Source organism: Gymnoscopelus microlampas (assembly GCF_963454915.1).
Source record: "Gymnoscopelus microlampas genome assembly, chromosome: 15".
In the NCBI taxonomy this organism is placed as follows: domain Eukaryota; kingdom Metazoa; phylum Chordata; class Actinopteri; order Myctophiformes; family Myctophidae; genus Gymnoscopelus; species Gymnoscopelus microlampas.
In genome coordinates, this window is record NC_139952.1 from 5,644,751 (window position 1) to 5,661,620 (window position 16,870).

At 43.6% G+C, this 16,870-nt stretch overlaps 1 protein-coding gene across 1 annotated transcript in view; it reads right to left on the minus strand.

Moving 5' to 3' along the window:
- Nucleotides 1–423: 423 nt before the first annotated feature.
- gon4la (gon-4 like a) overlaps nt 424–16,870 on the minus strand; it is a 55,751-nt gene continuing 39,304 nt past the window's right edge. Inside the window, exons 24-27 of the mRNA XM_084081192.1 lie at nt 8,044–8,304; nt 6,974–7,071; nt 5,524–5,626; nt 424–2,458 (exon numbers count right to left, since the gene is read on the minus strand). Coding sequence (XP_083937318.1) covers nt 2,345–2,458; nt 5,524–5,626; nt 6,974–7,071; nt 8,044–8,304 — 576 coding nt within the window. The 3' untranslated portion in view covers nt 424–2,344. The remainder of the gene's footprint in view (nt 2,459–5,523; nt 5,627–6,973; nt 7,072–8,043; nt 8,305–16,870) is intronic.

Here is a 16,870-nt window from a genome sequence, read left to right on the forward strand (position 1 = left end):
TATAATTCACACCCATCATTGTCACATCTTAGTTATTTGTTCTGGATTACCAAACCGATATGAGTTTTTGTTTAATCAAGTACATTTGCTGTTGTGACTTTGGATCATTACATTAAAATGACTGGGGGCTGACATCTGGAAAACATCTTAACACATGGTTCCATTACAGTTCTCCTATAGATCTTGTTACATCAGTGTGAATTAAACTTCAGTGTGAATTTCTCCTCCACTACTAATATTTGAAGATTCAAGGCTCTTGGCCTTGAATCCACATTGGTCGAGTTTGAATCCACATTGGTCGAGTTTGAATACACATTGGTCGAGTTTGAGCCAATGCATGACCTCTTAACAGAGAGATACTTGTCTATCAAATGTATTGGTATCTACTGTATTCATTTATAATAATTAACAGAATCAGACAAATTATTTCCTCTTTCAGTTTAATACGATCTTCATTAACAACTTGAACATACATCACATTCATGTTCAAACAGATAACACTGGTCATCACAACACTTCAGTAAGAAATCTAGTCATCATTATTGCCACGTAAACACAAGGTTCTCCAACAAAACAAAATAAAACATAAATATCAATAATAATACACAATGGTGTATAGCAAGGCTACCTGTAACCTCCAGACGTCCAGATATTCTTATTAGTAATACAATTAATAACAACTACATCTAAGTTTAGCAAGACACAAAACCTTCAACAGCTGTGGTTGTACCGGTCAGCTCCCAGTACAACAGTTTCAGACTGTGGTTGTACTGGTCAGCTCCCAGTACAACAGCATTAGACTGTGGTTGTACCGGTCAGCTTTCAGTCTAGTGATTAAAGAGCGTTCTGTAACTATAACGCCACAGGTTCAATGCTCACAGTAAAGGCCAATTCATGCTTTGTTTGACAAGAGTGTCAAACGACGCGCCGCAGGACGAAAGTGACGTCAAAACGACAAAAAATGGGCTGTGGAGGACGTCTGCCGACGGGTCCGCGTACCTCTGGAAAAATGAAGCGTCTAATTGGTTGGGAAGACGAGGTAAGTTCCGCTACCACGGACATGAACGAGACCACATTCACTTCCTTGTTTGCATTTCACTGTTCGCGAGTCGCAGAAAGTATGACTGCTCAAATCTCAGAACGTTGTGAGCGGTGTTCGTTTTGTCGACTAAAACTATGATGAAAAATGTTCGTTACTACCTTTTTTCATTGACGAAAACGAAACAAAAGCGAAATAAAAAACTACGCTATGATGACTATGACAAACTATGACAAAACATATTGACAATTTTGCCAACAAATACAAACTAGACTAAAATGTTACGGAGGGACTAGTGGAGAAGAGATCCAGTAGAACTACGACAAGTCATTTCATGCTTGGTTGCGCGCAGGTGTCACGCTCCGAAAATAGCCGATCTACAAGCTCACAACATGCGCAGACGCATTTGCGAGCTAGTAGATCTGCTATTTTCGGCAACAAATCAGCCATTACGACACCATCAAGGCCTGCCAAAATTAACTTTAGTCGACTAAATCAACTGTAGATTTAATTGACTAAAATCTTTAGTCAACTAAAACTAGACTACGAATATTCAGACGACTAAAATATGACTAAATGGAATTTTATTCAAAAGACTAGGACTAAAACTATATAAATATTTGCTGTCAAAATCAACACTGGTTGTGAGACACTTGTCGCTCCAACCATAAATTGGCCTCAAGAGTCATCTGTAATGCGAACGTTGGCTCTCATTAGCTAGTGTAATGGTTCTCAAATGTTTTTACGTCAAGGACCCCCAAATGAATACATATATTTGGCCACGGACCCCCATCTGAAAATATGTTGTGCAAGGGACCCCCCGAACAAGACGTGTATTGTCAAAATTATTCAAAAATATTCTAAATCCATCTCAATGTGGCGTTGTGAGCTTGAAGCCCCCTATGCATATAGGGTTAAAGTGGGTAAACAGATTTTGCTGGGGACCCCCTGGACGACCCCTGGGGGTCCCCCAGACCCCACTTTGAGAACCACTGGGCTCGGGCAATGGCTCTCAAATGTTTTCATGTTAAGGACCCCAAATGAATATATATATATATATATATTTGACCGCAGACCCCCACCTGAATTCTTTGATTTCTTGCAAATTTCATTTTTTTTTTTTAAATAGCCAATCTACAAGCTCACAACACGTTGTGAAGCTTGTAGATGTATATTGGGTTAAATTGCTTAAACTGCTATATTGCTATATTAATTAACGTTGCTGGGGACCTCCCTGAAAAGCCCCTCAAGGACCCCTGGGGGTCCCTGGACCCCCAATGTAAGAACCACTGGGCTGGTTGGTGGTCAGTCAGGGGCCGCCTCCTGGCTGTTGATTGGCTGATCCTCCGCAGAACAGGAAGAGGGTTTATGGGAAGCGGAGTGGAACAGTTGAATGAGGTGTCTGAACCGATTACTGACCTGGAGGAGAGGAGAGGAGAGGAGAGGAGAGGAGAGGAGATTTTTTGTAGAAGCGGCTGTCAAAATATAAAATATTTTTATATACAGACAATTCTTTCCATCTTTATTGTTTGTTATTATGTAAATACATAAAAGTTTGAGGTGACACTACCTCTTCTAAATACATATGCACTGGGATGAACCAAGGTACTTATCGACCCATTAAGACCTGAGGCAGATTAAAACATTTTTTTTCTAAATCCTAACGCTTAAAAAAAATATAGTATTCAAAGATTTTCACAAATTTTCATTTTTTTTCTAAAATAGCAGATCTACAAGCTCATAGCGCGGCACTCGGTGCCGCGCTATGAGCTTGTATATCTGCTGTTTTAAAACCGGGAACGCATCTCTGTCATTTTAGATTTCTTTGGCTATTCAAAAATAGCAGATATATGACTGGGTACAATGCTTTGTGCCGCAAGGGGCCATGGAAAAGTTCCTTTTTTTTTTGCAGATTTCTTTACAGATTATGAAGCTCATAGCGCAGACCAAGTGCTGCGCTATGAGCTTGTAGATCTGCTATTTTTGAAAAATCAGCACCAGCTATTGTTTGGCAGTCTCATGATAAAACGATGACGAATCTTCCAGCTGGAAATTCCAGACGATGAAAGTGATCCTTTCCTTCTTAACCCATTAACTCATTTCCCGCCATGGACGCATAAAGTCATTCTATTAAATAGTGCACTTGGACGCAAAGACGCATAAAGTCGTTCTAGTATAAATGTTTTATAACACAGCTTTGGGATGATCCATCGTCACTCAGAGAACAAGTATGTGGATTGGATGTCATTCCAAAAAACGTCACATCCATCAAACCTGACTATAGAATTTTTAGAAAAACACTTATCTCAGTTTCCTTTTTTTGCATTGAAAACCACCCATTTTCAACGAGCCATAGCCCCAAAATGGCCGATCGCGGGTGGAATGTTATTGTTCCAGCGTACACGCGGATGCCTCCGCCTCCTCACATGGACTATTTTTTTTTTGTGTACACAATGTGGCTTCCACAGCGTTTCAAAGATCGTCGGATTAAGGTAATTACGCTGGCAAGGGCGTAACAAACTATGTTTAATACCTTGGCAGGAGATGTGTTAAAACCGGGAAAAAACATCTGTCATTTTAGATTTTAGCGTTGGCTATTCAAAAATCGTAAATAGACAAACTCACAGCGTGGCACGAAGCTTGTAAATCTGCTATCTTTGAACATTTTTGAAACATTTTGAATTACAAAAAAGTTTGAGAACTACTGATTTAGAAGGCATTTCTAGAATTAGTAAAAGATTTGTTTTGGGGCTCTTATGCCTTTAATGATAGGACAATAGACCGACAGGAAATGGGGAGAGAGATGGGGAGTGACACGAAGCAAAGGTCGTCGGGATCGGGATTCGAACCCGCGACATGCCAGGCCGGCCTCAGGTCTTAATGGGTTAAATAAGGAATCTGAAATGAAGGTAGGGAAGCATTCAACACTGGGCATGCGCCATTGACATACATGGGAGGCAAACTGGAAGCGGAAGTTCTGTGGAGTGCATTGCAGTCAATAGGCTCTATGCACAGCAGCCATGTTATCACTCCCTTCAAAGGTTTTACCAATGATACTAATGAAGGCTCTGTTCCATTTAGTGTAGCACAGTGGTTTCTACGACCCCCATAACTCTGAGAGTGTACAAATGGAACCATTTCATTCCATTTGTACACTCTCAGAGTTACACACCCGTAAGGGGCCATTTGGAAACCCCTCAAGGAAACATGAGGGTCCCTGGACCCCAACTTTAGACCCACTGGTGTAGCACAGTGTTTCCAGTGAGCCAACACCCCGACTCTGTTTGACCAGAATGGAACAGAGCCTTCATTAGTGTCATTGGTAACACCTGTGAAGGTAGTAAGAAGAGGCCAAATTTCTTTCCAATATGGCTGCTGTGCATAGGCCCTATAGAGCCAGCTGGATGAGCTTATGAACAAACACTACTGTATATCGTAGCCGTGGGCAGAAACCTCTTTTCGATGTGTCATTTTATTGAGGCATCTAAACAGCGCTCGGCAGTATGGCGATAATTGGTTGTGTTGCGATACCAGCCCATTGGAAAGAATAACAAATGTACTCTGTGTCTTTTAAATGCCTCAATAACATTATAAAGCCAAAGAAGTGACGTAGATGTCCTTTCCTTCTTATAGGGATGAACCAAGTTAATTAAAAAGAAGGTACGGGCATCTATGTCATTTTCACACTATTTCTCAACGACTGCAACCTTTATAAAAAAGTCAGCCCAGGAAAATAAAAGAAGACATACTGTATCACACATTGTTTTCCGATGTGTACGCTGTATCATTTTACTGAGGTCTCCAAAGAGCACAAAGCATGTTTCTGGAAGTGACAAAGTGTCGCGAGACTGTCGACCATTGACGAGCCAGAAACGATACACAGCGCTGTTTCGATGCCTCAATAAAATGATACACTGTGCACATCGAAAAACAAGTGATTAGAAAACAACCTGTGATATGTCTTCTTTTATATTCCTGAACCGATAGTCTCTATGCACAGCAGCCATATTATCACTTCCTTCACAGGTGTTACCAACGATACTAATGAAGGCTCTGTTCCATTTAATGTAGCACAGTGGTTTCCACGACCCCCATAACTCTGAAAGTGTACACATTTGTACACTCTCAGAGTTACACACATGTAAGGGGCTATTTGGAAGCCCATGAGGGTCCCTGGCCCCCAACTGTGGACCCACTGGTGTAACAGAGTGTTTCCAGTGGGCCAACATGCACAATATCAGCACCCTGACTCTGTTTGACCAGAATGGAACAGAGCCTTCATTAGTATCATTGGTAACACCTGTGAATGTCTTCATAACATGTCTGCTGTGAATAGAGCCTATTGACTGAGTGTTTGTTCACAAGCTGGTCCAGCCGTCTCTCATCGACTCCAATGTATTTCACCAAACGTCCAGGTCCAGTTTTGCTACCTTCTCCTATCATAGCCTTGGGATGAACCAGGAAGCAACTGGTCACTCTCTCACCTCACTGGCCGTCTTGTTTCCCAGCTGGGTGGAGACTCGACGAAACGTCTTCCGGTTGGCTCCACCCTGTTGACAGGCGGTTAGGATGGCCCGGTCCTCCTCTCTGAAATGACCAATTGGAGATAAACACACAACGTACGTTAGTGGTGGGAAGAAAAAAAACACGTTCATTTCAGTGAACGAACGGTTTCGTACACGGCAATGATTCGTTCAAATGATTCGTTCACGTTCAGTAGCGCTTCTGGTTCCGGCCGGCAGCGAGTGCCTGCGGCGCGGTAAACAGCTTGCATGGTCCGGTGACAGGTCTAAGCTTAGCCCGCGACCTCCCGTCCTGTGTGCGTGACGTGTGCCGAGCGGGGGGCGGTGGCTGGAACAAAATCGTGAACGTAACAGTTTCAGGAAGTGAACGGGTTCGTTCACGGCAAAGAACTAGTTCTTATGAACGAATTGATCATGAACGACCCATCACTAATATACGTCAGGGCTGTCACTTTTTTCCCCACACATTTTTTTTTTTATCCCACGATTTTGTAACCCTTTTTTTCACCCGGTGCCAATTTCCTAAGTGATCCTGGGCGCTACACTCCCCCCACCAGCCTAGGGAGGCCAGGGCCGAGCTCATGCCTCCTTCAATGCATGAGAGCCAACTGACCTTCTTGTCATCTGACAGGGGAGAGTTTCCCCGGTAGGACGTAGCACGTGGAAGGAACACGTTTTCCAACCAGTTCCTTTCCCCTCCATCAGGCGCCCCGGCTGGCCAGGGGGAGGCGTTATAGCGACCAGGATTACTACATGTTTTTGTGAGGGTATTAACTACCCTAGGAGACACGGGGAGAACATTCAAACTCCACACAGAGTAGGCCCTTTCACCAACCCCACCCAGGGTATGGGCGCTGATGACGCGGAGGACAAGACACGCCCCCAGCGCCCACAGTGTCCCCGGCGAGAATCGAACCCAGGACCTTCTAGCTGTGAAGCGACAGCGCTACCGACTTTCCCCAAACATAATGGTTGATATGAATTTGAACTATAAATGAATGAAACTTTTTCGATTAATTGAGAAGCAAATTATTTTGATCATTTGTTTAATTTTTTATACATCGATATAAGGTTCGGGAACAATTTGGAGCAGATTTTTTTTTAAATACACGACTAAATGGATTAGTATGATAAACCACTTTCACTTCAGTGTTGCACAAAAATAGCCGACATACAAGCTCACAACGTGTCGCAATGCGACGCGTTGTGAGCTTGTAGATCAGCTATTTTAGCTATGTTTAATAACAACGTTTCGGTCCATTAGACCTTCATCAGGTTATATCGTGTGTTGTTGTTTATGGAAGTGCAGTCATTCATTCATTTAATCAATCAATCAATCAAGCGCACACACACGCACACACACACACACACACACACACACACACACACACACACACACGGCTGTACTCACCGTGTCCACACAGTCACTTTCTCTCCAGTGGGAAGAGTCGCACTGATGTTTCTGGCACAGATTGGAAGCTCTTCCTTCTCCTCTCTCTGCTCCTCCCCCTAATATAAGAGAAGACCATTGTTGATCCAGCCAGTGGAAACTTAAGTCTCCAGAGGCAGCACAGCAGTTAAGATACAGACTACAGGGCAAGAAAGAGTACCGTCGATCAGTGTTTCCCCAACAGTGAGTTGAGACCCATTTCTACGGGTCGCGAGTAAATATCCCTTTATTTTTAATTTACTACATCTTGTTTATTTTCAATTTACTACATTTTTTTTTATATTACTATCATTTTAAAATATTAAAAAAGCTAAATTCAGTAGAACTTTTAAATTTAAAGAAATAACAATGATAAAAACAGATTTAAAATATTGTTTTGATGTTCATATTACCCTTAGGAAGTATTAAAGGGATAGTTCACCCCCAAAATGACTTTTCTTCTATCGATTAGTCACCCCATGGACCCTTGAATTCATGGATATTTGTTTGTTTTTGTCGCATTCCTAAGCCAATAATTTGATAACCGGCAGCGGTTCCGGTAGGAGACACGAAGAGTCTCCTTTGTTTCTCCTACCGGAACCGCTGCCTACCGGTCCGCTGATCATCAAATTATTGACTTAGGAATGTGACAAAAGTAGTAGTAGTTTTTTGGGGCGGTGTAGCCGCCCCCTATAAGTGAGTTTTGGACACCGACCAAAACATTTGTATACCCCCTAACCCTTCCATTGTTAATGCAAATCGATACTTTTTTCATATCAGCCAATCACATTACAGCTAGTGTCATCACCACTAACTGTAATGTGATTGGCTGACTTTGCAAATTCAGGACTGTGATTGGCTAGCGAAACACATGACACATGTGCAGCCCTATGAATAGCAGTATGGACTTTAAAAAAAGTAATTTATCCTTTTTTTAAAGTGAGTCATGTTGTGATGACCACACACCGCCCACTTCACACTGGGTGTGATTTTTTTAGTTAGCACATGCATTCCATAGGGCTGGACAAATTACATTGTCCCCTTATACGCACCTTTGCTACAAGCTCCCTTTGCTCCTCCCCCTCTTCTCTCCTCTTTTGGACTCCTCCTCCTTTCCTCCTCTTGGTCTTGGAACGCTGGCGTCTTGTCGCTCTCTTCCTGGTTCGATTCCGGGCATTCTGGGAAACAGAGTCGTTTGCCTTTGCCGTGGTCTCGGGCCGGGCCGGCTCTGCCGGCCGGTTGCCGTGGAGGTCTTTGAAGAATACCCAGAATTCCTCGTGGAGGTGGGCGTGGTCTTTGAGGAGGGAGGAGATCTGAGAAACAGAAGTCACATTATTGATAATAATAATAATCATGATAATGTGCTGTATTTGTCACTGTACATCTGCGTATAGAGTGACATGTGTTCTCTGGACTTTACCCATCCTAAGCATCAATAGTAGTTGCTGTTACGGGGGCAGCACCTCAGGGAGCAGTTAGGGGTTTAAGGGATTATGACATACTGTAAACATCCATGTTTTTTTTTAAAATCATGGATTTCTTTATTTCATTTTTTAAAATTATTAACAATTAACTTTTGATGCATCTTGACCCAAGTCGTTTTTTTTCTATTTCTTTTTCACGATTATACTGAGCCTCTGCGGTTAATTAATTGTGAAATTTTAAATCACGGTTAATAGTAAAACTGGTTAAAAGTCCTATCCCTAGATACATGTGTGTTGAGCTTGTAGATCTGCTATTTCCACTGTTTTTGAAAATGTAACATAACATGGACATGGACGATTATGCAAACAATAATCGCAATTATCTCAAATGGCCACATTATCACTTCCTTCACAGGTGTTACCAATGATACTAATGAAGGCTCTGTTCCATTTAGTGTAGCACAGTCAAACTTCTTAATTTCCACGACCACCATAACTCTGAGAGTGTACAAATGGAACCAAATGGACCCGTAAGGGTCCATTTGGTTCCATTTGTACACTCTCAGAGTTACACACCGGTCAAGGGGCCATTTGGAAGCCCCTCAGTGTTGCTCACTGGAGTGTTTCCAGTGAGCAAACATGCACAATATCAGCACCCTGACTCTGTTTGACCTGAATGGAACAGAGCCTTCATTAGTAGCATTGACAACACCTGTTAATTTCTCCACAATATGGCTGCTGTGCGTAGAGCATATTGGGCGATCTTCCGGAGCCAACAATACCGCCATGGGCAGTAATCACAATCCTCCCCTCTGCCCTCACACTGCACGACAGGCACTCACGCTGGCCGACCCCATTCTCTGCGTCCGGCCCTGCCCCTCTCACCCCCCCACTCACAGAGATCTCAGAGTTTGACCGTCCTCTGAGGGCACGCGTAGCGTCCAGAGCGAACCATTGGCCTACTACATCACTGGTGCAACGTCTAATAGCACTGTTCTAAAAGCCAGTTAATTAACCAGATTACAGCCTTTTAACACATTCCCTGCCATTGATGGATATCTCCGTCATTAGTGTGGTTGCCCTAACAGGGCAACCAGACTACTGTTCTCCACCTACTTTATTTCTTTATTAGTGTGGTTGCCCTAACAGGGCAACCAGACTATTGTTCTCCACCTACTTTATTCTTTCTTTATTTATAGATAAACTTTATTTCGGGCTGCTACTCCTCCCACAGTTTATTTTTCCCAATTTAGTGCCATCTGTCAAAATGACCGGCTTCAACGGGAATCGTGCACTTGTACTTTTCTAAGAGACTGGTTGCATAGTTTTATTGATATTGATTTATTAGTGCATCAAATTTCCCAATCCACTTTAATGGGAAAATGAAAAAACTCCCATTCAAAAAAAAAGAAGTCTCGGAAACGGTAAGGGCTAGAGTTACAAGACTTTGAGGGAAGGTTCATAGTTTATTGCCAAATTATTTAAACAAATATTACACCATTCGGCCACATGGTGGCGCTATAACAGCCCACTTTACCTTTTGGCCTACGCCACGCCCATTTGCGTCTGGATAGATTTTTTTATATTGATTTATTAGTGCATTCAATTTCCCCATACACTTTAATGGGAATTGCAAAAACTCCCATTCAAGTATTTTTTTCTCGGAAACTGTAAGGGCTACAGTTACAAGACTTGGAGGGGAGGTTCATACTTTATTGCAAAATTATTTAAAAAATAATCACACCAGTCGGCCAAATGGTGGCGCTATAACAGCCCACTTTACGTTTTGGCCTATAACTCTTGAACCGTAGGTCGTAAAATCAAAATGTTTTTTTCCCTGGATTCCTTGGGTCAAGACGCATCTCCCCATATAGGTCACGCCCATTTCCGTCTGGATAGATTTTCCGCCATTTTGAATTTTCTTCTAACACACTTTTAGCTCCTCCTCCTACGGATTTTGTCCAAATTTCACAAAAATCGGTACACATGATCTATTCTATGGATCAATGCGATAAACATCTCCAAGCGGAATTTTGATAGTCATTACCGTTCGTCCGCAAATGGCTTCCAAAGTTAGCGGAAGGGGCCTCTTTTACGAAAAAGGCCAAAAATCACAAACGAAACGTCCAATCAATCCCACATTTGAATCACATGTCAAGGGTGGTTTACTCAACAAATCCCCAAAAGCATTTCCACTTTGATCCATAGGGGGGCGCCACAAATGCGCAAAATGTGACCGTTTGATGCAAAAACCTTATTTTTGTTGTTGATGAAAACGAGCCATATTCAACTGCCGATAACAACATAATGGACGATCCTGGTAGAACAAATGTTGTTCTGGTGGATAGACGAGACAGCCTTTGTTTACATCCGGCTGGCAGTAGCAGATGAATCAATTATTAATTAATAACTGGCAGTGATTGTGTTGATTAAAAGGCAGAAAAAAGACGTACAGACGGAAAGTCAAAGAACAAATAACGGACATCCGTTCGTAAACGGAGGTCTGCCAGCCATGCATTCATGGCATCCGTTTATGTTGAGTGACGTCAGACTTCAGGTCTTTATAAAGGCGTCGTACATGTCCAGAGAGAGGATATACATCTAGAGAGGGGACAGTCAGACAGACAAAGAGACAGACAGACAAAGAGACAGACGGACAGAGACAGACTGACAGAGACAGACTGACAGAGACAGACGGACAGAGACAGACGCCTGAGGTAGACAGACAGACACGTGAGGTATACATCTACGGAGACAGATAGTCATGCTACACTGGACGGTGCACCTAAAAGGAGGAACAAAGAGTCCCTATTCTGCTGTTGTAGCTGTGGGGCAGGAGGTCTATGCCTTTGGAGGGTACGGGAGGTTTTACGGTCATGTTATGGTGTACATGTTCAACACAGTGGCCTTGCGCTGGATTAAGTTGCCCCCCGTGATAACCGGGGGAGAATGTTCCCTCGGGGTTCCCTCCATGCGCTCGGGCTACACGGCGGTGCTGATAGAAAAAGGCATCTATATCTGGGGAGGGTGTTCTTACTGCAACGCTCTTTATGCGTTTGATGTCGGCCGCCACGTATGGTTCAAAGCCTCGGTCTCTGGTACTGTCCCAGAGGGGAGGCGTGACCACTCGGCGTGTGTCTTGGGGAAGGTCATGTATATACATGGAGGAAGCACCCAGCTGTTGAGAATCTCGAGATACACTAATGACATCTACACGTTGGACACCGCTACAATGTTCTGGACTTTGATTAACACCAGAGGCACGCCGCCACCTGTTTCATCACATCACTCTGCCACCATCTTCGGGACAAAGATGTTTGTATCTGGAGGTCAGAGTGCGAGTTATAACTTCAGCATGAATAACGACTTCAGAGTGTTTGACACAGAGTCGAATTGCTGGCTGGAAACATCTTCTAAGAAGTGTCCTTCAGAAGGACTCTGGAGTCACCCAGCTTTTGCCTACAATGGGGAGCTGTATGTATTTCGTACAGAAGTACAACTTGATGTTCTGTGGAAATTCAACCCAGAGAAGTTCTCCTGGAAGAAACTTGACCATGGGAGTTTCTTGAGGTCAATGCATTGGACGCGCAGTTGCATGGTGGGAGACCGTATCCTCCTCTTTGGAGGTACAGGTAATGTACATCACCTGTACATCTTAGACTTATGTCCTAGTCTCAAGACAATATGTAAGCTAGCAGTTATTCGGTACAGTCTGGAGCAGTCAGAACTCCCATATAACATCAGGTGGGAACTGGCAGCCATGATTACATACAGAAACAGAAAGAATATGGGTGCTGGCTCCCAGTGAGCAAAAAAAAAAAAAAAAGGAATTAACAGCAATCCCATATGCTGGGATACCCGAGCGAAACCCGCCGGGACCCGGGGGCTCCCGACGGGCCGGGCTCGCACACGTCCTAGTACATACTATTATTTATAAGGTCTCTTATAAATATAGTATATGGAGAAGCGTCCCGGCGTAACTCGGAAACATCCTTGTATATACTATTATAAGGTCTCTTATAAATTATATTAAACTAGATGTTTGGGCCGCTTCACGGCTCTCACATCTAGGCCTGATCAGCTACATCACAGCTACGTTGCACCAGTGATCCAACTGATATGGCCATATATGGAGATGCGCAGTAGGGTGAGATCTTAATGGCCAAAACAAAGCTGCTACGGCCAAAAAGAAGGAACGCTGCTGTGGCTAAAATGTTAAAATGTAGTTTTTTATATTAATTGTACAATATGTAAGTACATTGAAGGCGGGGAAAGAAGCCCAAATATTATCAGTGTGTTCGGGGGATTGTGCATCGCTTCCCTGATTGGCCAACCCGACCCGGTGGTTTAACTGATTGGCCGAGCTTCTCATAGTCAATATATTTCTTTGACAATTCCACAGGGGGGCGCTCTAACCCAACTTAGGAATGATCCTAGGACCCTGAAAGAAGGAATGGGCGGATGGGACGTCATCCCAAAAAAACGACACTGCCGTCCACTCCTTTTTTATGAGTTTTAGAAAAACACTCCCTCTTTTATTTTGGTGAAAACAGTTTTTTTTTCTCCAGTGGATAGACCAGACCCTCCCCCAACATGTTTTGTTTACATCCACGTGATCGTCAATATAAGGTAAAACAAAAACTGGCAGAAGCTAAATACTTAATTAATTAACACCTGGCAGGCAATGTGTTAATAATTACTGGTCAGATTCGAGTCAGGGTAGGGAACTATGCCGTCGGTCTTGGGTTCTACGCTATCGTTCTCGGGACGGGTTCGGACAGAAACATTGGCCCGATCACAACTCTAATCCCACAAAAACAAAAAACAGTGAGCCCACCAAACAATTTAAAGCACAGGGCCTAATAAAAACAAAACAAAACAAAATAATTATTATTGATGACCACAGCAGAGAACCAGTTCCAGGCAATGAAAGAGGATGATATGACCCCCTTTAAAAAAAAGCCTCCCTTGAATTCTGATGGAAACCACAGTACAATAATGCTACATCTGGGAATTGGTCTTTGGATAACAGTGCTTCTCAGCGTCGGTTATGAGACCCTTACGGCTCCATAACTCAGAAAGTGTACAAATGACCCTATGACCCTTTCTGGTCCATCCGGTTACATTTGTATACTCTCGAGCTTAAAGGGGAACCCAAATCCCGTGTTTTAATGAAGTTGAGGACATAATAAACATGATGTTGGAGTTGTGAGCTTGAAGATCTGTCACTAATACTTTTGGTACTTTAAGTATATTTTGATGCCAATACTTTTGTACTTTTACTCAAGTACATTTTGAATTCTGGACTTTTACCTGTAATAGAGTATTTTTATATTACAGTATTGGTACTTTTACTTAGGTAAAGAATTTGAGTACTTTTCCCACCACTGCTCACGCTGGCCGACCCCCTTGTCTGCGTCCAGCCCTGCCCCTCACCCCCCCACGCACAGGGATCTCAAAGTTTGACCGTCCTATGAGGGCCGTCGTGGTCCGGGATGCAGAGGGCACGCGTAGCTTCCTGAGCGAAGCATTGGCCTACTACATCACTAGTGCAACGTCTAATAGCACTGTTCTTAACCCATTAAAGGACAACTTTGTTTTTTTACAACAAGGGTTATTTTATTAGTTTGTAATGATAATAATTAAAAGGTGAGTGTTAAAAAAAATCATGTATTGCTTTCTATCGTTATAGTGATTTCAGTGATTTTTAACTGGAGGGCGGGTGCATTCGGTCCATTGGTAAATAGTCATGAACGCAGCCTCCGATTTCCGTGAAACTTTGTACGCACATCCCCACTAGGCCAAGGAAGAAATGCCATCCTACATTTTTCAAATCAACCTCATGGTGGCGCTGTAACAGGCAGATTCACGTTTTGGAGAGTTATAGGCCAAAACGAGAATCTGCCTGTTACAGCGCCACCATGAGGCTGATTTGAAAAATGGACTATTTACCAATGGATTCCTTGCCATTGATGGAGATCTCCATCATTTTTTTTCCCATTACGCTAGATGGCGCTCTTCACTAACCTATGAATGATCCCTGCGAGAGAAGGAATATAGACGGATATTACCCAAAAAGATTCACTTCCGTCCACTCCCATGTTATGAGAGGTAGAAAAACAAAAACATCTAGCTCAGATTTCTTCTTTTTTTGATGAAAACGAGCCATATTCAACTGCCGATAACAACAGAATGGACGATCGCGGTAAAACAAATGTTGTTCCGGTGGATAGACGAGACGCTCCCCCTCCCCCAGACAGCCTTTGTTTACGTCCGTGGCTACAACGTGGTTTCTGTGGCTCTCTGAGGATCGTCAAAATTAGGTAAAAAAATCACACCCTGTGTGAAGGTAGCGGCGCCTCATCGATATGCGTTTATAATGTGTTTATAGCCACGTGTCACGTGAAGCTTGACCAATCACTTTGTTGACGTACTGTACGCACCTGACCAATCAGAACGTTGACGTACGCACAAAGTCAGGTATAGAGCAGGATCCGGCTAGCGGCGCTAAAAGAATCACACCCTGTGTGAAGTGAGTGGTGCCTTTGATGACCCCCGTATTGATGTTGTCATCAACGTTTGTGAAAAGACATACATACATACATACGGACACACGGACAAAGCCAGATATAGGAGTGGTTGGCACCAATCAAAAAAAAGCTGGCAGTAGCAGATGAATCCATTTTTAGTGCCGCTAGCCGCTCTATACCTGACTTTGTCAGGTATAGAGCGGATCCTGCTCTATACCTGACTTTGTCCGTGTGCGTACGTCAACGTTCTGATTGGTCAGGTGCGTACGTCAACAAAGTGATTGGTCGAGCTTCACATGACACGTGGCTATTAACACATTATAAACACATATCGATGACAAAATGTAAAAAAAGGCGCCGCTACCTTCACACAGGGTGTGATTTTTAATTAATAACTGGCAGTGATTGTGTCGATTAAAAGCCAGAAAAAAGACGTAAAGGCGGAAAGTCACAGAACAAATAACGGACATCTGTTCGTAAACGGAGGTCTGCTAGCCATGCATTCATGGCATCCGTTTATGTTGTTGAGTGACGTCAGACTTCAGGTCTTTATAAAGGTGTCGTACATGTCCAGAGAGAGGATATACATCTAGAGAGGGACAGACAGACAGACACAGAGACAGACGGACAGAGACAGACGGACAGACAGACACGTGAGGTAGACAGACACGTGAGGTATACATCTACGGAGACAGATAGTCATGCTACGCTGGACGGTGCACCTGAAAGGAGGAACAAAGAGTCCCTATTCTGCTGTTGTAGCTGTGGGGCAGGAGGTCTATGCCTTTGGAGGGTACGGCGGGCAGTGGCACGGTCATGTTATGGTGTACATGTTTAACACAGTGGCCTTGCGCTGGATTAAGTTGCCCCCCGTGATAACCGGAGGAGAATCTTCCCTCGGGGTTCCCTCCATGCGCTGGGGCTACACGGCGGTGCTGATAGAAAAAAGCATCTACCTCTGGGGAGGCTCTAATTATTGCAACGCTCTTTATGCGTTCGATGTCGGCCGCCACGTATGGTTCAAGGCCACGGTCTCTGGTGCTGTCCCAGAGGGGAGGCAGGACCACTCGGCGTGTGTCTTGGGGAAGGTCATGTATATACATGGAGGAAACACCCAGCTGCCTAGATACACTAATGACATCTACACGTTGGACACCGCTACAATGTTCTGGACTTTGATTGACACCAGAGGCACGCCGCCACCTGTTTCATCACATCACTCTGCCACCATCTTCGGGACAAAGATGTTTGTATCTGGAGGTCAGAGTGCGAGATATAACAGCAGCATGAATAACGACGTCAGAGTGTTTGACACAGAGTCGAATTGCTGGCTGGAAACATCTTCTAAGAAGTGTCTTTCAGAAGGACTCTGGAGTCACCCAGCTTTTGCCTACAATGGGGAGCTGTATGTATTTCGTACAGAAGTACAACTTGATGTTCTGTGGAAATTCAACCCAGAGAAGTTCTCCTGGAAGAAACTTGACCATGACAGTTTCTTGAGGTCAATGTATTGGACGCGCAGTTGCATGGTGGGAGACCGTATCCTCCTCTTTGGAGGTAGAGGTAATGTACATCACCTGTACATCTTAGACTTACGTCCTAGTCTCAAGACAATATGTAAGCTAGCAGTTATTCACTACAGTCTGGAGCAGACAGAACTCCCATACAACATCAGGTGGGAACTGGCAGCCATGATTACATACAGAAACAGAAAGAATATGAGTGCTGGCTCCCAGTGAGCAAAAAAAACAACAACTAGAAAATGTGCTCCTCGGAGCACAGGTCTCCGCCAGGCGAGGTTGTGAAAGAAAGTACTGTTCCTGTCTTACCTACTTATATTACATATTGTGTACACGTGAAGCTTGACCTATGTTAGGTGTTCACAGACGGACGGACACACGGACGGACAAAGTGAAAACATACTC